This window comes from Myodes glareolus, chromosome 3 (genome assembly GCF_982192425.1).
Source record: "Myodes glareolus chromosome 3, mMyoGla1.1, whole genome shotgun sequence".
Taxonomy (NCBI): domain Eukaryota; kingdom Metazoa; phylum Chordata; class Mammalia; order Rodentia; family Cricetidae; genus Myodes; species Myodes glareolus.
Genome location: NC_142028.1, coordinates 60327666 through 60355452, shown reverse-complemented (window position 1 = coordinate 60355452; position 27787 = coordinate 60327666). Strand labels below are relative to the sequence as shown.

At 47.2% G+C, this 27787-nt stretch overlaps 1 protein-coding gene across 1 annotated transcript in view; it reads right to left on the bottom strand.

Moving 5' to 3' along the window:
- Positions 1-23878, bottom strand: part of Nup210 (nucleoporin 210) — a 91559-nt gene extending 67681 nt beyond the window's left edge. Inside the window, 6 exon segments of the mRNA XM_087904496.1 lie at positions 1464-1596; positions 3246-3396; positions 5193-5289; positions 9530-9661; positions 12232-12368; positions 23681-23878. Of these exon segments, the coding sequence (XP_087760622.1) occupies positions 1464-1596; positions 3246-3396; positions 5193-5289; positions 9530-9661; positions 12232-12368; positions 23681-23847 (817 nt within the window). The 5' untranslated portion in view covers positions 23848-23878.
- Positions 23879-27787: the final 3909 nt, after the last annotated feature.

The window sequence follows — 27787 nt, the reverse complement described above, 5'->3', positions numbered from 1 at the left end:
CTTTCCCCAGTCAAAGCTGACATCAAACTTTGTCAGGACCCTTGGGCTGGGCTCTCTGCACATCCTCTTGTACAGTATCCTTATCCTGACTGGACACCACGCAGAAGGCTGATCCACCTGCTCAGCATGCAGCAGACACTCACAAAACACAACCTTGCTTCCCTCCATCTTTGTTCTCAGAGAACTGGGTACAGAAGCAGGAGGTAGAGTCCTTCAAATGGACCAAGCAATACTTACTCCAGGATGACTAACCAGACACTGCTGGTGGCTAATAGACATGGTACCTCTCAGGTTCCCATCCATGAACTGCCATGGAACCTAGAATTTAATATAGGAAACTATAGGCCTTAAGTCTCTTGTAGGTACCAGCATCTACCGGCCTCTTAAATGTCACCTGCCATTCTGGTGGTCACCTAGAGAGACATGTGCTGAAGCCCTTAAATGAACAACCCTGAATGTAGCACACTTGCCTTGAGGTCCTCTGAGCACCGTGTTCTGACACCATATTCCTGCATCTATGAACTAGACAGTCAAGATTCCGAGGAGGACCAGCTCATCTACACTCACCTTCTAAAATACAGTACCCAGTACCATACAATTTCCAGAATAGCTCCACTCTTGTCAATCATGTTTTTTTCACATCTTGAGCAGAAATGGTCCGCCCAAGACAAAGCTCAACTTTGCTCATCAGTCAGAGGCAGGCCACAGGCACAACCTGGTCCAACGTGAGCCAAGAGCTCTGGAGTTGCTCTAAATGAAGCTGCCAGAAGAATTAAAAGCAGAGACTCAGCTATAAGCACACACATGTTCATAACACTCTTCATGACAAACAAAAGATGGAGCCATGCCAACTGTCAAAGGACTGACAGATGAATAAAATGTGGTCTGATGCATTCTAGATGGCAATGGATCTTGAGGGCACAGTCAACAGAAGCCCAATTGCAGAACGAGTACACAGGATTGCATGTAACTGAGGTCTCCAGAGCAGTCAACTTTATTAGACAGTGGTTAGTGGGTGTTGGGTGTGAAGGAGAGGGTTGGGGTGTGTTTAATGAGGACCTTGAAAAAGTTCTGGAGATGGATGGGGGTGACAGTGCTATGAGGGAATGCAATGCCGCTGATCTATACACACAAATGCTTTACGGCGGTGAACTTCCTGTGCCGTGTATTTTATCACAGTAATAAAAAGGGAAGTGGCTGAAGAGAGAATTCAGTGGTTAAAATCACCAGATTCTTTCACAGAGAACCCAGGGTCAGTTCGCAGTACCCAAGGAGTAGCTCACTACCATAGTGGCTAACTCCAGTTTCAGGGGATCCACTGCCCTCTTCTGGCTTCCTTAGGTACTGTGTACACAGAGGTCCCCCCATATTCAGGCAAGATATCATATACATAAAAAATAAATAAAATATTTTTTAAAAGAAAGAGGGAAACATCTAACATGACTTCTCAGTCACGAATATACCTGTAATTTTCCCTTGCCTGATCTTCTGAACCTTGTAGCGAATGGACGTCCCCACCAGTAGGTAGACATCATAGGCTGGATTCAGAAGGATATTCTCCAAGATCAGCAGCCTGACTTCTGCAGGGCGAACATTCTTAGCACAGAGAAAAGGAGAAAGAGAGTGAGGTGGGGTGAATAACGGGAGCAGAGGAATTGTGGGTAAGAAAGGTTTAAGGCATTTTTCTTTTTGGGGTGATGGTGATATAGTGTGTGTGTGTGTGTGTGTGTGTGTGTGTGTGTGTGTGTGTTTGTGTTTTAATGAGTATGGATGTGGTGTTTAGACTGCATGTACTGTCTCCCTCATTCCCACTAAGGCCAGAAGAGGGTGTTGGATCCTCTGGAACTGGAGTTATAGATGGTTATGAGCTACCGTGTGAGTAATGGAACCAAACCCAGGTCTTTGGAAAAGTAGCAAGTGCTTTTAACTGCTGAATCATCTCTTCAACCCACAATTGTTTTTTGTTGTTGTTTAGATTTTTTTTAACATTTATATTCTCTTATGTGTATATATGTGTGTCTCTGTGTGTATATGTTACATGTGTGAGAGTGTGCCTACGGAGGCCAGGGGATACCCTATATCTAGAATCTGAGCCACCTGATTTAGTTATTGGGAAATGAATTTGAGCTCTTTGTAAGATCAGCAAGCACAATTAACTACTAAGCCATCTCTACAGCCCAATTTGTTATACTTTTATGCAGAGCTGGGGACTGATACGAGGACTGGCCCATACTAGGTACACAGCTCAGGTACAGCTAAAACCCCAGAACTGTTTAATTTTTTTGACTTCTGAGTATGTCCTTACCGAGGCATGAAGAAATAGGCTATCACTTGTAACCCTACAGCCTAGACCCCAAGAGAATCCCATGGGTATGGTGCCAGGATGCATTCAAAACTGTCACTGCCAAAAACATATGACTACTCACTGTACCTTTCCCAAGTCCTATCTTGATTTAAAGTGACAGTAACTACACAGAAAGGAACCAGAGGGGAAAATAGCAATGTCTACAGATGCTGTGGCTACCAGTGCTCAGGCTCTCACTCTACAAATGCTCAGAGGTCCAGGATGACCGGAAAGGGGGAGGACTGTGTGTACTCAGTTCCTACTCCCTGGTCTCTTCCCCAGCTCACCCCTCAGGTCCAGTCTAGACCTCAGGAAGCAACCTGAGAGACTGAGCAGAAGGATGATGGTCTCCTGTCCAGTGGACCCTGGGTGCCAGATTCCCCAGGAGCTGTGGCTTTCATTGTCGGAGAAAACTAATGAAAACTAATGGCAGAAATGATGCTTGTTGACAGAAATGGCAGTAGACCTAGAATTTTCTGGGTGGATTTATGGCCATTTTCCATCTCCATAGATTTGCTTCAGCACCCCAAAGGCCTACACAGGTCTGGACACAGGGCAGGTGCTGCCTAGCAAGGCCAGCAGGAAAAGCCTTTTACTAACTGGGGAAAGGTGGGGAGAAGCAACCACCCACAAATCGCCACCGAGCCAGTCTCAGATGGTGTGCCCCTGCGTCAGGATGGGAAGCACTTCCTGGAAATGAGGTATCTCCTTCAAAACTGGGGAGCAGATGCTGTGACATTTGTGACACTGACTCCTGGAGCTTCGGCCTTCTTTCCCTATGCCATGGCTCACACATCAAACAACTGGAAAGACACAGAAGTCATAACTCCCTCGAGTTCGTTCTGTAGTACAGTGTCAACCTTACCCCACGGTGGGGACAGCACAGTGAACTTAGGCCCACCTTGTAGACAGCCTCCTGAATGCGAGCCTTGAGCCTGGAGCTTCCAGTCTTCATCCCAGACACTAGGATGGTATCGCCCTGCTTGGCTGCCTTCTCCATCTCTGAGATGTAGGAAGGCGGGATATACGTAGATTCCAAGAAGGTGAGGATTCTGAAAGGAGAATGCATCATGAGACCTGAGCATAGAATTTCTTAGAACCCAGTGTGGCATTCATCATCATCAGGGTCTCCTCCTGATAGACCCCTGAATAAGGGGTGCTGATGTCACAAATCATACTGCCTGAAAACATTAGAAACACATCTTTGCTACTGCCTGAGTCAGAGCAGCAATGTGTCTGTGGAATACACCTGGTCTTGGGAATGGACACTCTATCAACACCCATACGTGATGACGCACACTGGAATTTGAGACAATCAGCTGAGTCCACAAGGAAAACTCACATTAAAAGGCAAACCCAAGGCCCCAACTTAAAGAGAGTCAGTAATGCTGATCAGCTCAGCAAAAAGGTCACGGAGTGAACCCTCCTGGCTTATGTGTCCCTACCTTGTCTTTCTTTCATCCAGCAATTCACAACAAGCCCCCTGCTCTGCCAAAAAGGAACAGCTTGCAGGACAAGCTTACTGTCTCCCCAGGATCAATCCTGCGCTGTGCTAAGCTGCAGTTAATCATCCAATAGCTCAGTGACAGAGTGCAACCTACTATGCTTGTGAAGGTCAGAAGAAGGTGTTGGAGTCCCTGGAACCAAAGCTACAGACAGCTATGAGCTACAAGGGTGCTGGGAATCAAACCTGAGTCCTCTGCAAGAGCAGCCAATGTTTTTAACTGCTGGGCCATCTCTCCAGCCCCAATTCCTGGTCTTGATAACTGTATTGTAGATACTCAAAAAAATATCCTAATGGTATTGGAAACACAGTAAAATGAGCAAAGGTGATAAGACATCTCCCAGGCAACAGGCCCTCAGGTAATTTAGGGAAAAGTTTTCTGCTCTACATTGGCATTTTCTGTAGGTTTTAAATTGAATCGCTCCACTACCACTCCAGCCAACAGACAAAACCTTTAAATATAAGAAGTATGTCTTAGGAAAGAAACTTAAAAAGAAAAAATTTCTTTTACATTTATTACCACCCCAACCTGCGCGGGTGCACGTGCGTGCGTGCGTGCGTGTGTGTGTGTGTGTCTCAAGTAAGAAGGTCAGAGGACAATTTGCAGGGGTCAATTCTCCTTCTTCCATGTGGCATGACCTGGGGACTTACATTATCTTGGTAATAAGACCCTTTGCCTGCCAAGTCATCTTGCTGACTCAGAAAGAACTTTTCATTCTGTCAAACATACATTTGACTCATCACAGGCTCAGGAGCTTCCATGCTGGATAAAAGAGATCTACAGAGGTCTGAGTAAAAGTGTCAACTGAGCCACTTACCAACAGGCCCACTTTCTCCAAACCTCAGTTTCCCTGGCTGGAAAGTAGAAAGATCAGAGATAGCATGGGCCAGACAGATGCTGGGGGAGGGGTCCAGATGCACTGACACCCTCTCTTTATGAGTCTGTCTGTACTCTATGTTGGAGACCCAGCCTGTCCTAAAAACTGCTTTTGTTGCTGGCCTTTCCTTTTAGCCAGAACTTGCCTCCCTTTAACTTTCTCACCAGGGAAGCACTTCCCTCTAGGGTCACCCACAAGTCCCTTGTACCCCAATTCCAGAGTTCTGTGTCTTCCTTGTTCAGCTAGATGTCCCAATCTCTCTGACAAGTTCCCATAGAATAGATCACAATGCACCACAGAGGCTGCTTGCATGCTTGGGAAGCACTAAACTCTTCCCAATCAGTCACTGTAAGCACCAAGCATCCTGGGAGGTACCCTAGCCTCTTCACTGACAGGAGAAAGCCTAAGGACCTCCAATTTCTGCAGCCACTCAAAGATAGCCAGGCCTTGTCGCAGAGCCTCTTACCGTAGCGCATCGTGGGAGTCTGAGAACCCGCTGGCCTCTGTATCCTTCACAACTGTCCAATCAAAGACCAGCCCTGCCAAGGTGCTGAAGGTATTCCCTGTAAAAGAATTTAGAGGCAGAAACGCATGAGTTTGCTCCCTAGGGTCCAGACACAGGGAGATGACAATTTTGACTACATGCAGACACAGTGCTCAGCACCACACCCCTGCAAGGTACACACCATGACCTCTTTTCAGAAAGGGGAAACTGAGGCTCAAAGGAATGGTAGTACTTGCTTCTTACCATAAAAGGCTTAGCCAAGATTTGAACTCAGGCCTGTCCCTCCCCACTTAACCTTGAACCCTCTGTAGGTATAGATACCTTAGGAGGCCACTGACACCTAAGCTATTAATTCTCCTCCTTGTCATCTCCTGAAGAAAGAATGCCTCCCTTCAAGGTACAAGAGCACGGGAATGCATCTCACCAGCAGGGGCCACAAAGGGAGAGCAAGGCAAAGCTTCTCACCTTACTGGAGTCAAGAATTAAGGACAGAGGAAAGAAATGGAGACAAGATACAGAACCTAAGGGCATGATCTCAATGGCTGTTCAGCCTGGTACCATCTCCTGAGTTTGCACCCTGTCGAAAGCTCACGAAGCCATCAACTGACAAGGTCAGATCCTTCATGACCATTCTCGGAACACTCCTGCACCTGTGTCCAAGTCAACAAGAGCCCATGAGAGACAGTTCAGACCCAAATCATAAAATAGGATCTTTACTTAGTCAGATCACCCTGATCTCCACCCAAGATCTCAAAGACCAAATCAGAGGCTAGAGGGCTGACTCAGGGGTTAAGAGTGCTGACTGCTCTCCCAGGAGACTCACGTTTGGGTCCCAGAATCCACATCACGTGGCTCATAACCGCCTGTCACTCCAGTTCCAGGGAATCTGACGCCCTCTAGACTGTGTGGGCACCTGAATGCAGGTGGTGTAGCATGTAAACATAGCACACACATACACATAAATACAGACTAAACTAAAAAGTCTTTGTTTTTAAAGCCCAAATCAAACCACACTTAGCAAAAAGGCCAGACAAAGATGGTCTTTACCTTTACTTCCAGGGGCTAGAGGAAGGGGGCCCTCTTCTTAAAGTTACTTGGGCATCTTTCCACATCTGGACAAGTAAGCCTCATCCAGAAAGGGTGAGGGTACAGAGAAGTGTTGAACAGACAAAAAGCTATGGTTCTAAAACGCTAAGGAGACCCTTGGACCAAAGAAGCTTGTTTCCCTAATACTACGAGGCAGATACTGAAATCCACACCTTGAACATGCATGGCAAGGACATCAGAGGTGCTCCCATCAACCCAGTTGCTTTCATTGCATGGGGTCTGAGCCCTTTCTACCACACCCCGGAGACAAGGTGCACACCACCTCATAGCCTAGTCCCTTTCTGGGACACAGCTGGGACCACAGGAACCTCTTTTGGTTTTCCCCCCACGGTAAGCCCACACATAGAAGAGATCTAGACCAAAACAGACGACAAAGGTCAAAGCATGTCTGGTTGAGGAAAGTCAATCAGAAAGCATATCACTCAGCTGCTTCTTAAAGGTTTATTTATATGTATAAATGCAGGTCTTGTATCAATAGGAGGCTAGAAAGTGGCGTCAGATCCTCTGGAACTGAAGTTACAGATAATTGTGAGCCACTATGTGGGTGCTGGAACTCTAACTACTGAGCTATCTCTCCAGTCCTACTCATCGTGGTTTATTCAAGAGAACCTAAAACATGTGTTTATACAGAAGTTCACAGTGGCAAAGTGGAAATCCAAAATTCCATCAGCTGATAGCTAGAGAAACAAGTTTGTCCACAAAGTGGAACGCTGTTTGACAGTAAAAAGAACAGACTTCTGTCACCTGGTATTAAACCATGGATTGAAGGAACCAGTGAGGGTGAGAGAAGATAGGTTAGAAAACTGTGGGGCTGTGCCATGTGACTGCACTTCCAGGAAAAGTCCAGAGCAAGCAATGCAGACAGAAACCTGACAAGGGAGGGAGGACTGTGCCAGGGGCTGGGCAGCTGGCAGTTAAGTGTTTACAGGTTTTGGGTTTCTTTCTACACTGATTAAAAGTTCTAAAATTAAACAGTGATATGGTGATGATGGTACAATTTTGTGAATTAAACCAGAACCTGCTTTTTTAAAATGTGAAATCAGTTTGAAGAGATGGCTCCTTGGTTAAGAGCACTTACTGTTCTTGCAGAGGACAGAGTTTGGTTCCCAGTACCCACATGGAGGCTCACAACTGTACCTCCAGTTCCAGGTGATCAGAAGTCCTCTCTGGACTCTGTGGGTACTTCAGGTATGTGATGCACACACACATGTGCAAACACTCATAAACATAAAATAAGCGAATCTTTAAAAGAAATTAGAACAAGGCCATTTAATACATAAAAATCTTGTAGGAATAATCTTATAACTTAAGGTAGAAACAGCAGTGGATAGCAAACTAAATCCCATGGAACAAATGTGGCCCCTGTTTGCTTGCTGGCTTGCTTGCTTTTTGAGACACGGTTCCTCTGGTGTAGCCCCTGGTTATCCTTGAACTCACAAAGATTCATCTGCCCCTGCCTCATTAGTACTGGAATTAAGGCTAGCCCTACCACCATCCAGCTCCCTGCCTACTTTTATAAAATAAAGTTTTATCAGGACCCATCCACTCACTGCTGCATACCTTTGGCTACTCTGGAGAAACAAGGTCCCAGGTGAAAAGATGTGACAGAGGCATAGGCCCAGAAAAGCGTGGTCCCATTTGTTATGCTGCCCATCACAGAATAAGATGGCCAACTTCTGACCCAAAGCAGGACCCCTGGAGTCAGGTCACAGCTCATATTCTGACTCAGCTACAAGGCACATCTACCCCACCCTCACCCCAATATACACCCATGTCTGGTAAAACCACAATCCTCACTACTCACCTTGAAAGTTTTCCTCGAAAATTTTAACCTGCACCCTGCACACCCACCTCAGCTGTCCCCAGGGTCTCCGCCCCAATTCTACTATCTCCTAGTAACCTGCAAATGCTTGGGACTGGAAGCAATTCTGATTCTTTAGTTTTCAGATCTAGGGATATTTGCATTGACTCTTCCAAGTACTTCAAGAAGCTTAAGACCAAAGACGTTTTAGATCTCAGATTTTTCCACATGCATATACCTTGCTTATTATTTACAGGGAGTATCCACACTGCCCGAAGTTCTGAGGGCAGAGACCCATGCACTAAAGGCTAGGTATCAGCCATGGTCACTGTTAGCTTCACTAGTCAGAGGTGATAAAACTTTTCTTTTTAAAATAATGTTTAAAGATGTATTTATTTTATGTATATGGTACTCTATCTGCATATACACTGCTTGCCAGAAAAGGGCATCAGATTCTATTCTAGAGGCACCATGTGGTTGCTGGAAACTGAACTCAGGACCTCTGGAAGAGCAGCCAGTGTTCTTAACCACTGAGCCATCTCTCCAGCCCTGGGAGAAGTTCTAAACAACTGGGGCCAAGTGGGGAGAAGTTAGGTCACCTGGGGCACGGGCTTGAAGGGGATTATCAGGACCCCACACTTTCTTCCTTCTCTTTGCTTTCTGGCTGCCATAAAGTACATGATCTCCCATGATTAAAGTGTCTTGCCCTGCCATGGGCCAAAACACATGGACGGGAACCACTTAAAACATGCATCAAAACTGTCCTGTTCTTGTTTGTCCCAGGTACTTTGTCCAAGTATGTCCAATTATGACAAGCTGAATGGCACACTTTTCTTGTTCTCCTTCCAAGAGGTCAACCTCTAACCCAGACAGTCTGCTACCACCAGGCAAGGCCACACACTAGAATCCCACCCCAGAACTAGTCACTATCCATGCTAGTTGAGAAGCAACTAGATACACTGAGCCAGCAGCCCACAGCTACCCTCATCTATACATGTGTTTGGAGGTCTGGAGTGCTTAGGAAATCAAAAACAGCATGGAAACTGGGAAGGAAAAAAAGGGTTTCTACTGCCTGTCCAGCGTAGCCATCACCTCTGTGGATAGCTTTCCCACTTCCACCCAGAAGACAGCTCCTGAGACAGAGGTACCTATCTCTGCATGGGCACCAAGCCTGCTCCCAGAGTCAGCTAACACCTGCACACACACAGGCCAGGCTTCTGAACACGAGGAGCGGGGTGTAAGCTACCTAAGAGATAGCTTCTACCCGCTCTACTTCTCCCTTGGCAGTGGCTCCCCGTTCCTGGCTGGAGCAGTAGCTAGTCATGAGAGGACACAGTAACGGAGGCTGTGGCCAAGGCAGGAGCCTGCCAAGGGCAGCCGGTGCAGTCACCTTCTGAGTCCAGAGCCTGGATCTTCAGTTCCAGTGGAGAGTCTTCAAGATAGAGCTCACGGGTAGTAGAGACGATCTGAATGCCATGGATGAGAGCAACGATGGCGTCACAGCGCAGCACCTGGCCTGTGGCTACAGGGACAGAGAGAACTGAGAATGGTGCCCAGACACTGTCTCACCTCCAGGGCCACCTCCATGGTGGCGACTACAGTAACCAACAAGTCAATACCACTAAGGAAGTGCTAAGGAAATGCTGGATCACTGAGCTACATGTTCAGCCCCCACTACGGAATCATTACTTTTATTTGATTTGTGTGTATGGATATGTTCTGTGTAAATGGCACATAAGTGCAGTTGACAACGGAGGCCAGAAGAGGGTATTGGGTTCTTGGAGCTGGCATTACAAGCAGTTGTGAGACATGGAAGTGGGCGCTGGGAACTGAACTTAGGTTCTCTGCAAGGACAAATCATGATCTTAACTGCGGAGTCATCTCTCCAACCCTACATTTTAAATGTTGAATACTATCCCCTCCTCCCACCCAAGCTTTTTGTTTTCGTTTTTGAAACAAGGTCTTACTGTAGCTCTGGATGTCCTGGAACTCCCTACGTAGGTCAGTAGACCAGGTTGGCTTTGAACTCACAGAGATTCACCCCTCTCTGCTTCCCAAGTGCTGGGATCAAAGGCTTGTGCCCAGCCTGCTATCTCATAGACATTTCATTGTGCTAAACATTTAGTGTTCAGACTCAGTTCAGCATAAGGAACACTAGTTTGGTTTTTCAAGACTGGGTTTCTCTGTTTAACAGCCCTAGCTGTCCTGGAACTTGCTCTGTAGACCAGGCTGGCCTTGAACTCACAGAGATCTGCTTGCCTCTGCCTTCCAAGTGCTGAGATTAAAGGTGTGCACCACCACAGCCCGGCCAGGAACACTAGTTTTATGTACAGAACAACTTGGGCTATTTAGCTTATTTCCTACCTAGCATGGATTCTCAGATTTGTTGGGTAACAGCATATCAAATTTATTGTTTTTTAAATTGTATTTTAATTATGTATAGGGTGTGTAATTGTGTATGAGTATGTACCTGTGGTGTGCATGAGCACCAGGGGCTTCAGATCCCTCTGGAGCTGGAGTTCCAGGTGATTGGGGGCCATCTGACATGTGTGCTGGGAAGTGGCCTCTGGAAAAACAGGATGTGGTACAAATGGCTCTGACCTCTAGCCAACTCATAGTTTTGTTTTGAGTTTGGTCCAGTCTGGCTTTGAACTACTACACCCAAGGAATCCTCCTGCCTCAGCAGTAAAATATAAGAATTTTTAAGGTTCTTGATACATGGGCTAATACAGATGAGCAAGTGTTTCTATCTGGTGCCTGGAGAATGGTCAGAATAACTAGTTTTGTACACGGTTGTCCTCACATTAGAGAGTTCTCCAGATAATGTTGTTATCGGTCTTATGAGAAAGTTAAAAAAAAAATCTGTGCTGTATCCACCTTGTAATATAGTAGACAGACTTATGGAATGCTGATGTAGGAAAACAAGGAGACCAGTGAAATGGCTACACAAACCTAGAGACGAGTTCAACCCCCAGAACTCATGTGAAGGAAAAAGGAAAGAACTGACTCCATAAAGTTGTCCCCTATGTCAAAGTGTGCTGTGCCACATGCACACAAAAGGAACAACTATAAGGGGCAAGCACCAGTGTGAGTCCTGATCTTGGTGAACTGGCAGAGTACAGAGTCAGGCAATATGATTGCCACTTCCCTTCGTGGTTTCAGCCTGAACACAACTTCATTTTCCTGGAGGATTTTTTCCTCACACAGCTTTAAATGTGGGTTCACAAGGTGACAATGAGAAAGTCAGAGTTTTCCTGTATGGATGGTTAGGTTAACTGTGTTAGGTTAATGCTTGGTTCCTAGTGTGAACTCGGTTTCAGAACACAGGAGACGGTTCTAAACCAGCACTGCACCAGAACACAAGAGGGACTGGTCTGATGTAGGAGAGTCTTCTGTATTTCTGTTGCTTTCATTGGTTAATTAATAAAGAAACTGCTTAACCTGATAGGTCAGAACATAGGTGGGTGGAGTAGACAGAACAGAATGCTGGGAGGAAGAAGGCAGTGAGGTAGACACCATGACTCTCCTCTCCAAGACAGACGCAGGTTAGGACCTTTCCCGGTAAGTCACCACCTCATGGTGCAACACAGATTATTAGAAATGGATTAGATCAAGATGTGAGAGTTAGCCAATAAGAGGTGAGAACTAATGGGCCAAGCAGTGTTTAAAAGAATACAGTTTCCGTGTAATTATTTCAGGTAAAGCTAGCCGGGCGGGTGGCAGGAAGTGGCCCACTGCTCCTTTTACACTGGTCCCAGGAGTACAGCATCCCAGGGGATCCTAGAACCAATCCACCACAGATACTGAGGAGAGCTGCACTCCTTGATGATAAATCAAACACGGGGAAAGAAAAGTCATGGTTTCCGACTAGGTCAATTTTCTTCATTTTGATTTGACACCAGTTAATAGCACCTGGGATAATAAATAGTAATTTATGGGTTTTAAAAGTCAATCTCCACAAGGTAAAATGCTGCAAATTCAGGGAGGAAGGACCAGAACGGTATTTCCTAGGCTCCAGGTAGAAGTCTCAAGGAGGTGTTTCCCTGTTTGACATCCCCATCAAGGATCTCCCATGGCACATGAAACCCTTACTGATGTCCTCTGCGAAGATGATGCTGGTCAGGCGGGCTGGCTGGGTCAAGCGGGCCTGCACCACTGCCTTCTGGGAGCACTGCTGTTCATTGGGACCCAATGGCTCTATGCTGGCTACCTCTGGCCGTGTGGATGACCTACAATGAAAACAGGAAAGATCACCTTCTGGAGCCATACTACAAGACACAGCTAGGCACAGAAGCCAGAGCAGTAGAGGCAAGGAACCTCATATATCAACCTAAAAGGAAAACGGAGAATGAAAGTAGCCAAGCCAAGACCTTCTACTGTCAGACCTTCCCAGCCTGAGCATGAGTCATTGCACATAGCCCCCACTGGGAAAATCAAACCAGACACTGGGCACCTGGACACAGCCTTGGTATCCAACAGTCACTAACTGAGATACACAGAGTGGTATGAGGCCTCAGGGGAAAGGCCCAAGACCCCAGTGAAACCACAGTTAGTACTGCAGCTCCGACCCTCCATACACACACACACACACACACACACACACACACACACACACACTTATAGTGACTTTTAGTTTATACATTAGAGGCCCAGAAAGAGAGAAAGAGTGGTAACATAATAATACAAGTTATAATAAGACTGTAATGAAAGTTATTTTGTTGTTGTTGTTGTTTCAAGACAGGGTTTCTCTGTATAGCCCTAGCTGTCCTGCAACTCACTTTGTAGATCAGGCTGGCTTCAAACTCAACAGAGAACCACTTGCCTCTGCCTCCCAAGTGCTGGAATTAAAGGCGTGTACCACCATACCTGGCTATGAAAGCTATCTAAAACTTATCAGTTGAGTGGTTTACTTCTGGAATTTTCCATGTAATATTTTCAGCCTGTGAGTTATTCACGTAATTCCCCATCAGCAGGAAAGGTGCTTACGCTTGAGGAAAAATATTGGTTTCTCAGCTGATCCAGGCTGGACTCAGAGCACCCACCCAGATATTATCCTTTGTTACAATATGGCTTCTTCAGGGCCTGGAGACCACTAAGTATAATGACAACAATCGCAAGATCCCTATGCACTTGGAGTTGGCATCATAATCACATGGGGGGAAAGAGGCAGATGAGCAAGCACATCAGCAGGTAAGTCAGGACAGCCTGCAACATGGTGGGGAAGCCTTCAGGTGTCACTGCCCCAGCTTCTTAATACAGGACAGCAACAGCCCCACGTCACAGTAAACTGAGGACAAATGTCAGAGTCTACCAGATGTGGCACTGGGAATGCTAAGTGGGTATTCACTGTTACTGCGGGTCCCAGGGAATCCTTGGAATGAACGTCACAGAGATGGCAGGGTGATGGCAGGGAGAGCAGCCCACATGTTCCTGAGCGGGAAAGCAGACAGGCATGCTGCACTCTGACAGTAATCTGTACAAAGTGACCAAGGTCCCAGGGCAGGACAGACACGGAACAGAGTGCCAACAGTCATTCCTCAGTTTTGCCCAGCTCAGTCTCCAACACAGCACAGGTATGCTAGAGTCTGTCACAACTAGAAGTCGGTCATGATGGCACTTGTCTGTAATCCCAACAACTCAAGATCATCTGTAATTCAAGGTCTTCAGTTACAGAACAAGTTCGGAGGCAACCTAAGCGACACACAACAGCAACAGAATACTAAGACAACACCTGTTTCTTTCAAATCCTGTGTGGTACTAGAATTTACGTTGTTTTACCATGTTGAAGGCTACTGATTCTGAACTGATGATCAAGTCCTCTGGTTTGCACTCTAGCTATCTGCCCATTGATTCTTGGAAGGGGATGAGACAAGAAGCTGGCTGGGAGCTGGAAACAGGACACAGACAGTAAAGATTACCTCACTATGATGTTTAAAAAACCTTTAGCCACAAGAGAAAGAAGGAATTGCAGGTCAGTGTGTTTCCCTCAACCTTGGCCCCAGTGTTCCGCCTCCTTCAGGCCTCCCCCAAATGCGCAGACATCCTCAGACCTACAGGAAGGAGGTTTGGGCCCAAGCAGGGGTTACTGCCCCAGGCCACATGACTAGCAGAAGTCCGAACCATCTGAAGTCTGGCCTCAGCTTAGAAGCCTTTCTCTCTCCCCTAACTTTCCCATCTCTGTCCCTTGGCGAATGCTGTCCTGGCACATCACATACCCTTGTTACCAGCTTATCTTGCCCACCTTTGAGGCTGAGGCAGAGGAAATTCCTCCTTGGAGATCCTCTTCTCCTTCCCCTGCCTCTGGTCCTTCTGAAGTCTCTAATGTAATCAGTCATTCACTGAATCCATGTGGAGTAGTCAGCTTTCCAAAACAATGACAAAATACCTTTCAAAAAATTCAGCATCTCAGGTGATGCTTGCTTAGGCCTGAGGTTTCAGAAGTTCTGGTCCACGGTCAGTTGGTTCTTTTGGTTTGGGTGTGTGGAGACCAAGGAAGCTCACAAGGAAAGGCTGTCTGAAGTCTCAGTAACCTTGCAGGGGCACATTCCTAATGGTAACTTCCTTTCTCTAAGCCCCACTTTCTCAAGGTTCTGCTGACTTCCACGCCTGAAGCCCACAGGCCTCAGAGGGACATTAAAGACAACATCATGTGAGTATCTGCTGGATTATCTGTGAAATCTGAGAAGAGTTTAGCACAGACATGAGTCTCTGCCCTGGTGGAGCTCATGCTTCAGAGAGAGGCAAACAGAAAAAACAGAATAGAGAGAGAAATGGGGTCTTAGGAAGGAGGACTCAGGGCTTTGGTGAGCATGAACCAGGGAGGGGAAGCCTCTAACTTCCAGTAGGATGAAGTGTGGCTGAGGGATTTCATGCTCTTGGAAGAAAGGCAGGTCGTCATCAGTGCCAATCAGTGTTACCAACTGAGGCAGCCCCGTGGATTTCCTTCCTTTTTCTGTTAACATTATACTGGGTTTACTTTTGTTTCAGCATCAAGCCATCACGCTCCTGGCATTCACCCTCTTGCTCATGCTGAGCTATCCCTGTCATTTCTCTGGATTTAACTCTCACACTGTGGTGAGGGGTTCTGTGTTGGGGTCTGTGATTTTCCTTTTCCTAGACTGTTTCTGTCTGTGGGCAGTTGTGTGGGACTCCTGAACCGAGTTAGGGACTGTCTGCTGCTGCGCTTCCCTGTCTGAGGAAGAAGCACTAAGGTCTGCCTCATGGGTTCACAGGAGGCTCAAGGGAGGAGCTTTGTTTACACCCAAGTTTTTAAGTACAAAGTAAATTTTAGTAACTGTGTGGAGTGGACCAGAAAGTCTTGGGGGCTGCACGGCTTTCCAAGTGTGTTCAGAACTGGCCCAAAAGTTGCACCCTGCAAGCTGGTCAGGTGACAGGCTCACAGATGCAGAAACTGAGCTCAGTGACTGTCATGCAGCCACGCCACCTCCTCACAGTCTCCTGCCTTGTTCTCTCCAAAGTCCCCAGATGACAAGAGCTGCCCTGCAAGACCAGGTCTGAAGGTACCCTCTCGCTGCCAATAGTACACAGGGGCAAGAAAGACAGTCACACCTGAGTGTCACTCATGCAGGGGATGCCCTTGACCTCCATTTACCCTTTCCTGTAACAGCACCTAACTCTTCTGTGTAGACCTGCCTACTGATGTCAATGGGTCCCTCAAGTTCTCACACTGAAATCATAGCTCCCAAGATGACAGAACTGGGGAGTGATTAGGCTGTGGGAACAGAGTCTCCAGAGAGGGCTCAGTGCCATTTAAAGAGGCCTCTCAGAGTTGCCTGGTTCCCTCCTTCCACCCAAGAATACAACAAGAAGCTGGCAGTTTGCAACTGGGAAATGGCTTCATAACAGTCACTTAGGCACCATCTGTGACTTCCAGCACTAAGGGAAATACATTCTCATTATTTCAAGCCAATCTTCTGTCTATGGGTTTGTAACAGAAGTCAGAAGAGACAGAGACCTCTTCCTCCCTCAGTTCAGGAGGATCCCAGAGCACTCTGGCCTGTGGATAACAACAGACACACTATGGGGACCTGGCCAACAAAAACCTTGTGCACCCTGGCCACAAAGAGGAGTTTTGACTGTCACGCATGCCTAGGGTGGGTCCAATCGGAACAGGTGCTGTGGCTTATGCCCATACAGACTGGAATGTGGGAGGGCAGTGGGCTGCAAGGGCATCTTGATACCCTGAGAGGGCCAAAGGATATCACAGCCAAGACCTAAGGACCAAGGAGCATATCCTGGTGACCATGCATTCATTCCCAACCCCAACACAGAAACCTGAAACAAATCCTGCTTAAGAGACTCCTTCAGGAACCAAAATTACACCCCTCTGTTGCACTGCAACCATTTTGGTTTGCATTTCCTGTTCCATGCAGCATCATAAGGCTGGGGAGGTGGAGTCTCCAGGTTGAGCTCTTCAAGGTTTGCGGCAATGATTCCTCCAGACAAAATACCCTAGTAAACACCACCATGGTAATGTTCATTGTTACACAATTATTCTGTTCTGTGTCAAACAGTAAAGTGTGATATGCACAGCTGTGTCCCCAACAGTCCTATTAGAATCCAAGGTGACATATGAGGAAACCTCCACACAATGTCACCATATCCCTAGTAAACAATGGTTTCAACACAGCTCAGTCAGGAAGGTATGATACAGTCCTGCTCCTTCGCACTGGGTACAGCATCCAAACACAGAGTTGAGAATTTCCTGTCCTACCTGGTACCACCTACAAAGAGGGTTGGGCTCCCAGACCCTGCAAAGATGGCATCAGTCACCACCTGATTGGCCCCACCCCTAAATGCACCCTCAACTTTGTTTTTTAAAGTTAACTGATGCTTTTTCAAAGTTGAAGAAGGAGGCCTAGCAAGCCAGGCACTATCTGAGGAGCCCTAGACAACTTCACAGCCCTGCCACCCACTGATGGGAGGCTCCAGGTCTCAGGCACCTCAGCAGCAGTGGGCATCACTCCTGCAGAGCAGGTTTAGGGGCTTTAAAAAAATAGCTGTAGGATTGAATGAGGAATATTTAAAGGGTTAGAAGACAAATGAACATCCTGGCTCCTGCTGGGCATACTGTAGGAACACTATAACACTGGGAATCTCTTTCTGTTCCTGCAGTTTTTAGCCAACAAGAGCAGCTGCCTGGACACCAGCATCTTCTCATGAACCTTCTCTGCCACTATGGTTTAGCTCTTAAATGTCCCCAAAAAGTCTTGTCCTGGATACGTAGTCACTGAGAGAAAGAAGAACCCTAAAGAAGTCATCCCTAGTCCTATGAAAGTCAGGACATTGGAGGCAAATTAATGGAGGAGATATTGGGACCCTAATGCCTTCCTCTCATCCCCCTTTTTACTTCCTGACCACCACAAGGAAAGCATCTGACCTTGGTCCACGACCCACTCCCACCATGATCTCCTGCCTCACCACAGGCCCAAACCATTTAGACTGATCTCTCTGAAATGTGCACTAAAACAAAGTTTCTCCCCTTTAAGTTGCTGATCTTCATCATTTTCTCATAGTAATGGAGGCCTGACACACCTATCATGGGACCTTCCCCATCACCAGACTCGGCACAATCATAAATATTCAAGCACCACTTGTGTCTTTTTGTTATTTATTTTATGTGTACGAGTATCTTGGCTGCTTGCATGTCTGTACACCATGCGTGCCAGAAAAGAGCATGAGATCCCCCAGAACTGTGAGCCTCCATGGTGCTTAGAATTGAAACCAAGCCCTCTTACCTGCTGAGCCGTCTCCCATTCCCTTTTAATTTTTTCTTTTTAAATTAATTCTCTTTTATTGAAAAGGTAATGTAAAGGGAAACCCTATACAACAGGGTAAATAGTCACTGTTATGCTTTCCAGAAAATGTTTTTTTCCTGGGGGCCAGTGCTTCCAAAGAAGCGCTCAGAAGCAGGCAAGCACTTAAGAGTGCTAAAAAGAAGAGGCTATGAAGGGGACAGTAACTTAGGAAATAAAACTTTTGGTTAATGTGTTTAAAAGAAAGAAAGAAAAGCAAGTGGGAGGGCGGTTGGCAGGGGCTGGTGCAGGAGGAAGTGGGGAGCTAGTATTTAACGGCTAAGGAGTTTCAGTTTTACAAGACAGAGTTCTGGATGGAGGTCAGAGTGCCCCCATGCACTGAGCTGAGCAAATGGTTAGGAGGCTAATTGTGAGTTGTATATTTTTTGTTTTAAAACAAAAGAGGGGCCGGAGAGACAGTTCAGCAGTTAAGAGCACTTACTGCTCTTGCAGAGGACCCAGGTTCAGTTCTGAGTACCCACCTGGTGACTCACAGCTGCCTTTAGCTTTAGTTCCCGGAGATCCATCACTCTCTTCTGGCTTCCACGGACACCAGACATGCATGGGGGTGCACATACATACACGCAGGTAAACACTCATGCACATATAAGAAAACAAATCTTAAGAAACTTCTCAACATACTGACTCAAGAAAGCCTTTACTTTACGGAAGTCTAAGGATCAAGAGTGGGTATGAGTGGCTGGGGTGTGGTTTGGTGGCACAGTGTTTCCCTAGAATGTGTGTGGTCCTGGGGTCTAGTCCAGTACTAAAAAAATAATGAGGGAGAGTGAGCTTTAAAAGGGTGACACTGTCATCTCCACGGCTGCATGAGACCCACCAGCACAGAAGAAGTCCCAACTCTCTGGGTGCCACTGCCTTTAAGGGAGCTCTCCCCTTTTTAGAACACAGGGCAGGACCTGGGCAGGGGTCAGAAGAACCCAGAGACTCAGGGAGGTCAGGCCAGAGAAGAATAATGGAAAAAAAATAAGGGGGATGGTGAGAGAGGCAAAAAAGAGGGATGGGAAGAAGGTGGAACTGGTGGCCAATGCAGCCAACACACTCTCCACACATCTGCAAAGATCACTCTCATGAGTCTGCAGAGTAGAAGCCACCTCAGGGTCAGGCAAAATAGGGGAACCCCACAAGGGAAGTGGAAGAAAACCGCCCGGGCTCCAGGTCAGCTCAAGTCCACAGGCACTTTCCAGAGCCTCACTCCCACTGGTCTGCTAAGTTGAGCACACAGGGCCACCTCTTAGAGTGCAGCCCCTCAGGAACCTCGGCTGCAGGCAGCTCTCGGGGCCATGCATGCATGGTTCTCAGAAGAGCAAGGCCCCAGAGACTCAGGCTCAATGCCTGACCTGGTAACCCTTTCCTGTCCCCTAACCAAAGCCCACAAGGTCTCACGTGACCTGGGCCTGCCAACCTCTCCAACCTCACCTTCTGATACCCTTGTGAGAACCAGTTTTGTTTTTTTTTTTTTTTTTAATCAAAGGTGCTCAGACAGCAAGGGTCCATATTCCTGAACAGCTTCCCTTCCCCTTTTGCCAGTTAGCCAATCAGACTGTAAAGTCAGTTCCCACCAACAACATGAGACAACAGGCAGCACCTACGTCAGAAATAAGATAAGCTAATTTGGTGAATGTGCTAACTAGCTTCATTTGGGTTCTTGCATATGCTTTTTGCAAAGAAGAAATCGCCTTGCTGAATTACTTTCACTTCGTTCATGTGTTTTCCCATCACCCTAACCTCACCAAATGCTTCCCTTCCAAGCCACTCAATCCCAGGCCGGGCCCTTGCACTTGCTGTTCTCTCTAGTAAGAACCTCTACAAGGCCCAGCTGGACTCCAGGGAAGCATTACCCAGAATACATGTCTCAGACTGCCGTCCACTTCTTCCACAGGCCATGTTCAAATGCTCCCACAGTCCAACCTTGAATTCCAGGAAATCAGGGCATCACCCACTTCTTCACTGTCACTCCTTACACAGAGTCCAGCGTAGAGTGACATCACTGCTATTTGTCCACTATGTGTTAAGTGACTGCCTAACCCAGATAGCTCTGACTGGTCTGAGCATCCTTGCTACTAGCAGGGTGGGGAAGGCAGGAGGCACAACTCCCTGCTGTCACTCTCAGCAGCCCGAGGACTTTCCCTGAACTCCTAGGGACCTGACTTAGCAAAAATAGAGAGTCATGGCTCCAACATGAAAGAATTTCAGAACCAGCCTGTCTATGAAGGGGAGTTGGGGTTTATCGTAGTTGGGGTTTCTACTGCTGTGATAACTTGGGGAGGAAAGCGTGTGTTTTAGCTTACAATTCTAAGGTCACACTCCATCACTGGGGGAAGTCAGGTCAGAAACTCACAGCAGAAACTGATGCAGAAGCCATGGAGGCGTGCTTGCTGCTTACTGGCTTGCTCTCATGTCTTGCTCAGCCTGCTTTCTTATAGCACCTGAGACCACCAGCTCATGGGTGCCATCACTGACAGTGAGCCAGACCCTCCCACACCAAACATCAATTAAGAAAATGTACCACAGGCTTATCCATAGATCAGTGGGGGGGGGTTATTTTCTTTCTTGAGGTTCTCTCTTCCAAAATGACTCTAGATTATGTCAAGTTGACATAAAAACTAGCCAGCACAGGGTTTATTACAATTTTTCAATCTTTAAAAATTATCTTTTCTAATTTATTTTATGGGAATGGGTGTTTTGCCTGTATTATGCATGCACATAGTGTGTGTGTACAGTGACCTCAATAGCCAGAAGAAGGCATTTGATCCCTTTGAACTGGAGATACACACAGTGGTGAGCCTCCATACAAATGTTAGAAGTCAAATCCAGGTCCTCTGGAAGAGCCACCTCTTCATCCCCCAGATATTTTATAATAGGCTTGAGTACAAAGGTTAAGAGAGAAGTGTTCAGAGAAAAACAAAACATACTCAATTTATGGTTGTCACAAATAAGACAGACCCTAACGCGTGTTCCAGTTCATCAGGGGACAGTCACCATCCTTTGTCTTTACAATAATCATATATATAGGAGCTAGAGAAATAGCTCAGCAATTAAGAACACGTGTTACACTTGCAGAGGGCCTGGGTTTGGTTCCCAGCACCCATGGGGCAGGTTGTCACTTACAATCATCCATAACTCCAGTTCCGGGGGACGCAATGCCCTATAGTGGCCTCCTCAGGCACCAGGCACACACACATAAAATAAATAAACTTAAAAAAAAATCATGTGTGGGTGTCCTATTTTAGTGAGATTTGCACACACATGCACAGACTTTGTCTCCCTCTCCCCTTGCCTTAAGTACAATCCAGTTCCAGAGAGTGCCCAGACTTTACCTCACCCTCACTCCACTCCCCTGCTTTACCTCTCCCACTTCCATGCAGAGCACCTTCTTAATAAACCAATTCGTCTAAATTCTCCAAAGTTTTTTTTTCTTTGTGGGTATCATTTGTAAATGATACCTTTTAAAGGAACCAATAAAGTGCGGATCACTTTCATTGTAAGATAACTAATTTAATCATACTTGTTGTGTAGCAAGGCTGACTAGGTTCAATGGGAAAGACAAAGGGGCCTGGTAAATTAGCCAAGGCTGCTTGTGCAGGTCCCATTCGGTGGGCTGGAAGGCCTTCTGCTTCAGCTTCCAAGCCATTGTCACTATTCTGTGTGGGTGAGGTGCAATCCTTCCTGCCCTCAGTCCCTCAAAGACAGCAATAAGGACCAGATGACCTCCCAGTTAAGAGATGCAAATCAGGAAATAGGATAGGTAACCTTGAAGCTACAGGCTAAAACTTGCAGCAACTTCAGAGAACTTGGAGCTCAGCAGGGAATCCCAAACTGAGCAACACCCCCGGGGCATGGCATGGGTTAACTTTTCTCTGCTTTTCATCTCAAAGACCTGAAGTACTCTTGGATAAAGAGGCCACATCTGCTCAAGTGGAGGTAACTGCAGGTATTGAATCTTAGCTGCTTGCCAATTCCCTGAACCTCCTCAGAACTAAAGCAGTAAGTGCGGGTATTCTGAATAACATTTCTGAATTGTGCTTGATTGACAGACCATCTTCCTGTGAAGTAAAGGGGAAACTGCAACCAAACACCTTCAAAGAAGACACTTAGTCTGAGCAGTCAACCACGCCTTTGGATCAAAGTAACCAGACACTAAACAACCCAGAAGGGACTCAGCGCACTTCTGACACATCTGAGATTTTGAATGCGTTTTCCCAGTCTTCCTGAGTAAATAAAAATCTGCCAAGATCCACCAGCAACTCTCAAGAAAGCACTTTGTGGGAAAATTAAGAAAAAGGTTGTTATTTTAGAAACAAAGGTATAACTACAGAACTTCACAGAAAGCAGTACACAAATACATGTGAGGGGATTCACTTGGAGCCAGCTATTATAAATAGCCAGCTTCCTCTTTCTTGCCCATCAAGCAGACAACGTCAGCAAGAGAAAGAGCGTGTAGCCCTCCCAAGTAGCTGATCTTCCTGCTCAAAACAAGGCCCCAGGGAGGGATAAAGCGCGCTTCCTCGGAGTAAAGCACTCACTGCAAAATGCAATGGAATGACTCTGCCTCTTCATACTTCAGAGGCCAACTTAAAGACAGTCTCATAACCCAGACTGACCTCAAACTGGCGGTCCTCCTGCCTCAGCCTCCTCAGCGCAGCGACTACAGGGGTGCAATGCCACCCTTATGAGGCAGACTTTTAAAACAAATAGGTTTGAGAAGTACATGTAACAGAATATGGGTCTGAGCTCTGGGCATCATACAGAACATAAATACACACACACACACACACACACAAGCTAGTTAAGCCTTAGCCTAGACCAGTGTTTGTTCCGCATGCTGTGATCCTTTAATACTTTCATGTTGCTGTGACCCCACCATAAAATTACTTTGTTGCTACGTCACAACTGTAATTCTGTTACTAAGTTATGAATCCTAAGGTAAACATCTGATACGGAGAATATCGAATATGTGATCCAAAGGGGTCACGACCCACAGGTTGAGAACCATGACCTAGACAAATTCTTGAGGCAGAAAGGAGGGTGGAAGCTAAGTGCAACCTAAGGGATGTGGGGGGGGGGCACTACCAAATTATCACTAGTGAGTTAGGGTGTGTGTCAAGGGTGTGACCCACACCCTACTCAGCTTGCACCCAGCAACCAGAAGCTCTCCCTTCCTCATTTCCCTAGTCAAAGGCTGGATCGCATCACCCTGGTGGGTCAGATCCTGGCCAGGAAATCAAGCAGACCCCACTCCACCAGCACCTCAGACCCTCGCCTCACACTTCAGAGCTGAAAAATATACCTCCAGGTTCTTTCATCCAAGGTTTATGATCTTCCCAAAGTGGGCCAACGGGTATGGTGGGTCTCCCACACACGCCTTGCCCAGGTCTTCACAGACCCGCTTCCCACACCAGTCAGGCGCCAGGGGTGAGTCTCCCCGTCTCCCATAGACTCCAGAGCCCTGGCTGCTCATACTGGAGCTCCTCAGGGCCCTGACAGCAGGTGACCGAGGCCACATGCGGCGCTACCCTCTGCAGCCCGCGATCCGAGCCTCCTCCTCCCGCGCAGCCCAGACACGAGTGGCCCGGACGCCATGCGCAGGCGGCGAGCGCGCGCGCCGCGGGGTCACGCGGGACCGGCTGGAGCGAGCACGCCCGCACCTGCGGCCAGGCCCCCCTCCCGCGCACCTGCCGCCTCCCGCCGGGGCCCGCGCGCCTCACCAGCGGTAGCAGCCCTCAGAAGCTTCCAGAGTGAAGTTCATGCGCGTGGCCCGCGTGAAGGGCAGCAGCACTTTGGGAATGTTGAGCTTGGCCGCCACGGCGGGGCCCATTGCCTGTAGCAACAGCAGCGCCCAGAGCACCGGCTGCACCCGCGAGGCCCGCGCCATCCTCCCGGCCTCGCTAGCGCCCCGGCGCGCGCTCCCGCGCCCTCCACTGGCTCGAGCGCTGGGCAGCAGGTGGCCGCGGGGGGCGGGGCAAGCGCGGTGGGGGCGGGGCACTCGGGGAAGCCGAGTTCGCACGCTCGCGCTGCACCCCTAGAGCGCGCGGAGTCCTGCGCACGTTTTCAGCCCCCGGGCCGCCGCCGTGCGCGCGTCTCTGGTTGCCGGGGGCAGCCTTCCAGCCGGCTCGTTCTCGTTCATACCGCCTTGTCTGGAGCCTCTGGCGGTGGACAAGGACATCGCACTAAGACCTGCGACCCAGAACGTTGTGGGTTCCCACGTGGAGTGCCCTCATCCCAGGGCACACTTCAGCGGGAAGCCACCCGCTGAAGCACCAACGGGCTCCAGAAAGTCTCAGGGTTCCCAGCGATCAATAATCCATTACCAGGGCAACACTGGGGACTTTCCAAGGGAGTTACCCCAAAGGTCATTTAGGGCACAGCACCCTGAATTCAGCGGCAAGGTGAGCCTGCGTTCATCGGGAACTCGATAGAGCAGCGGGACCTGAAGGAAAAGTGACCACAGGCTGATGCCACGAGAACTTGAGGCTGAATTTCAGGCTGGCTGGGGAAAGCCTTCTGAGAAGGAAGCCTCTGGAATGGACCATAGCGTCTCACTGGGTTTTTCAGAGGCTACCATCCCTGGTTTGTGCTAGTTAGTTTTGTTTGTTTGTCAACTTGACACAAACTATTGTCAAATTGACACACCTCAATTGACAAAATGACCCAAAAGATAGGCCAGTGGACATGTTAGTTGGGCATTTTCATGATTAATGATTGGTGTGGGAGGGCCCAGCTCATTGTGGACGGTGCCACATCTGAAAAGGGGGTTCTGAAGTATATAAGGAAGCAGGCTGAGCAAGCAAAAAGCAGCAAATCCTTGAAATTGCATTTCTCCATGACATGCTTGAGTGCCTGTTTCTGCTTCCCTCTATGATGGACTGTAGTTCGGATAGATAAGCCAAATAAACCCTTTCCTTCCCAAGTTGCTTTTGGCTGTGCTCTACTTGCCCATGGAAATTTTGGTTGGGAGAAGGAGCATGCGGAGGGCACCCTCAGGGCCTGAGGACCCTGGAACAGAAATGTGTGCTTGAGAAGCTTCCTGGAAGAGGGTGTGTCTTCCAGGCTGGGTACCAGTTGCTATGGGAGGAGAAATTCCATCTTAAAGGAAACAAAAGTGTGGAGAAGTTGGCCCCAGGGTGTCTGTGCAAAGTCCTCCTGGGTGTTCTTGATTTTGCTTTGTTATTTTTAATTTCCAGTGCTGGAGATCACACACATAGCTTCAGGTGGCTGAAATTAAAGAAGTCCAAAGGAATTCATGGTAAAAGATCCAATCCATCATCCAGTCCCCACTGTGGACAGCCAGTATCTTTTACACAGAATACATTAGTAAATTTGAGAGTGTCTGGACCCTATGCCAGACAGGTAAACAAAATACATAAAAAGGAACCTGGTGGAGCACAAAGGAGCCTTATTTAGTCTTTGGACCATTAGGGTCACAGGGCATTCTGGCTCCAGCTATCTGGTTATCAGGAAGTCAGTAACAGCCGGGCAGTGGTGGCGCATGCCTTTAATCCCAGCACTAGGGAGGCAGAGGCAGGCAGATCTCAGTGAGTTCAAGACAAGCCTGGTTTATAAGAGCTAGTTCCAGGACAGGGTCCAAAGCTACAGAGCAACCCTGTCTCGAAAATAAATTAACTAATTAAAGAAGTCAGTAACAGGTACATCAGAGGTAGGTAGGTAGGTAGGTAGATAGATAGATAGATAGATAGATAGATAGATAGATAGAATGTAATTGGCCCCCATAATCTCATAGGAAGTAGCACTATTAGGAGGTGTGGCTTTGTTGAAGTGGTTATGGTGGCCTGGTTGGAGGAAGTGTGTCACTGTGGGGGCGGGCTTTATGCTCAGGATACCACCAAGTGTCTCAGTCAACTTCCTGTTGTCTACAAGATGTATGGCTCTCAGCTACTATTCCGGCACCATGACTGCGCAAGTGTTCCTCACCATGATGATAATGGACTGAACCTCTGAAACTATAAGTCACCCCAGTTAAATGTTTTCCTTATAAGAGTTGCCGTGGTGTAGCACAAATAATAAAAACCTAAGACAGATACCAGAGTTCAACCTGAACCCCATCTCTACCAAATATTCAGACCTAGTGGACAAGATCCTGTCTCTGTGAATCCTCAAACTCCACACCAAGTTCCCGTCTCTTACCCTTTATATTCCTCTCTCTGCCCAGCCATATTGCTCCTGTCTCCATCTCACTAGTGCTAGGATTAAAGTCATGTGATCCCAAGTGCTGGGATCACCTTTGTGTGAGCTGTTTCTCTACTTGTATAGCCCAGGGTGGCCTTGAACTCACAGAGATCCATCTGCCTCTGTCTCCTGAGTCCTGGGATTAAAGGTGTGTGCCATCATTCCCTGGCCTGTATGGCTGACTAGTATGGTTGCTTTGCTCTCTGATCTTCAGGCAAGCTTTATTTATTAAAACAAATAATATACCCCTATACTGTGGTCATAATGTCTCTTCACAGGAATAGAAACCCCAAGACAGAAATACAAACAGATAGTAGCCTTTCTGCCTGCCTTTCTCTCCCTCTCTCTCTTTCTCTCTCTCTCTCTCTTCTGTTTGTTCATTCTTTCATTCATTCTTTCTTTCATTATTTCTTTCTTTTTTCCTCACATATTTATTTATGTTTATGTTTGTCTGCCGTGTAAGGCATATAAAGGTCAGAGGACAACCTGTAGGAGCTGGTTCTCACCTTCCTCTATGTAGGGGTCCTAGGGATGGAATTCAGGCCATCAGTGCTTGATGGTAAAGGCTCTTACCCACTAAGCATCTCCACAGCCCCAGTAATGGATATTTAAGAGAACATCAAGGCTGTTAATAATGGCAACATATTTTTTAAAAAATACATTTACCTAGAGAAATGAACATTGATGTTCACACAACCCTGTGTGATTCATAGTTTAAGTCCAAACTGGAAGTAGCACAGAAGTCCTTCCATGAATGAGTACACTGTGCCATGCTCAATAATATGAAGTATTATTCAGCAATAAAAATTGTGTTGTTGGCATATATAACAACTTCAGTGAATCTCCAGAAAACACTACGGGGTGGAAAACAAAGGTGACTGGGGCTGGAGAGATGACTTAACTGGTAAGAGCACTTGTTGCTCTTGCAGAGAACCCAGATTTAGTTCCCATCACTCACATAACAATGCACAACTGCCTGTAACTCCAGTGCCAGGGAATTTAGCACCCTCTTCTGCCACAGCAAGTGTGTGAAGATCAGAGATCCATTTGCAGGAATCAAGTCTCTCCTACTATGTGGGTCCTGAGGATGGAACAGACGTTATCAGGCTTGGCAGCAAGTGCCAGACCCACTGTGCCATCTTGCCGGCCCTTTCATATAATATTCTTGAAATGACAAAGTGCAGGATGGGAAAGGGTGGAGCATCACTATCAAAAATGACATGACATCATGGTGATGGGAGTGTTAGCTCTCTGTTCTTACTCAGGACAACTCTCTGGTTTATAAGATGTTACAGTTAGAGAAACAGGTAGGCCACATAAAAATTCTCTTCTATTTCTTAAAACTCTACATGAATCGACAGGGAGAAAGGGAGGAAGAGTTATAGTTTAATCTGGGCTGTGAATCCCACCCACTTTTCCCAGGATTGTGATTTCTAGTATGGATCGCATACAAAGACCGTGTTATGCTAACAGTAAAGCCAGTGGACACACTTGTTGACTGTGTTTTCCTTAGGTAACCAAGACTTTTTCCTGGCAAAAAAACAGCCAGTGATTATCAGTAAATCTTTAATAATTTATCTTTCACATTGTACCATCAGCACCCCCTCCCCAACTTACACTTCCAGTAA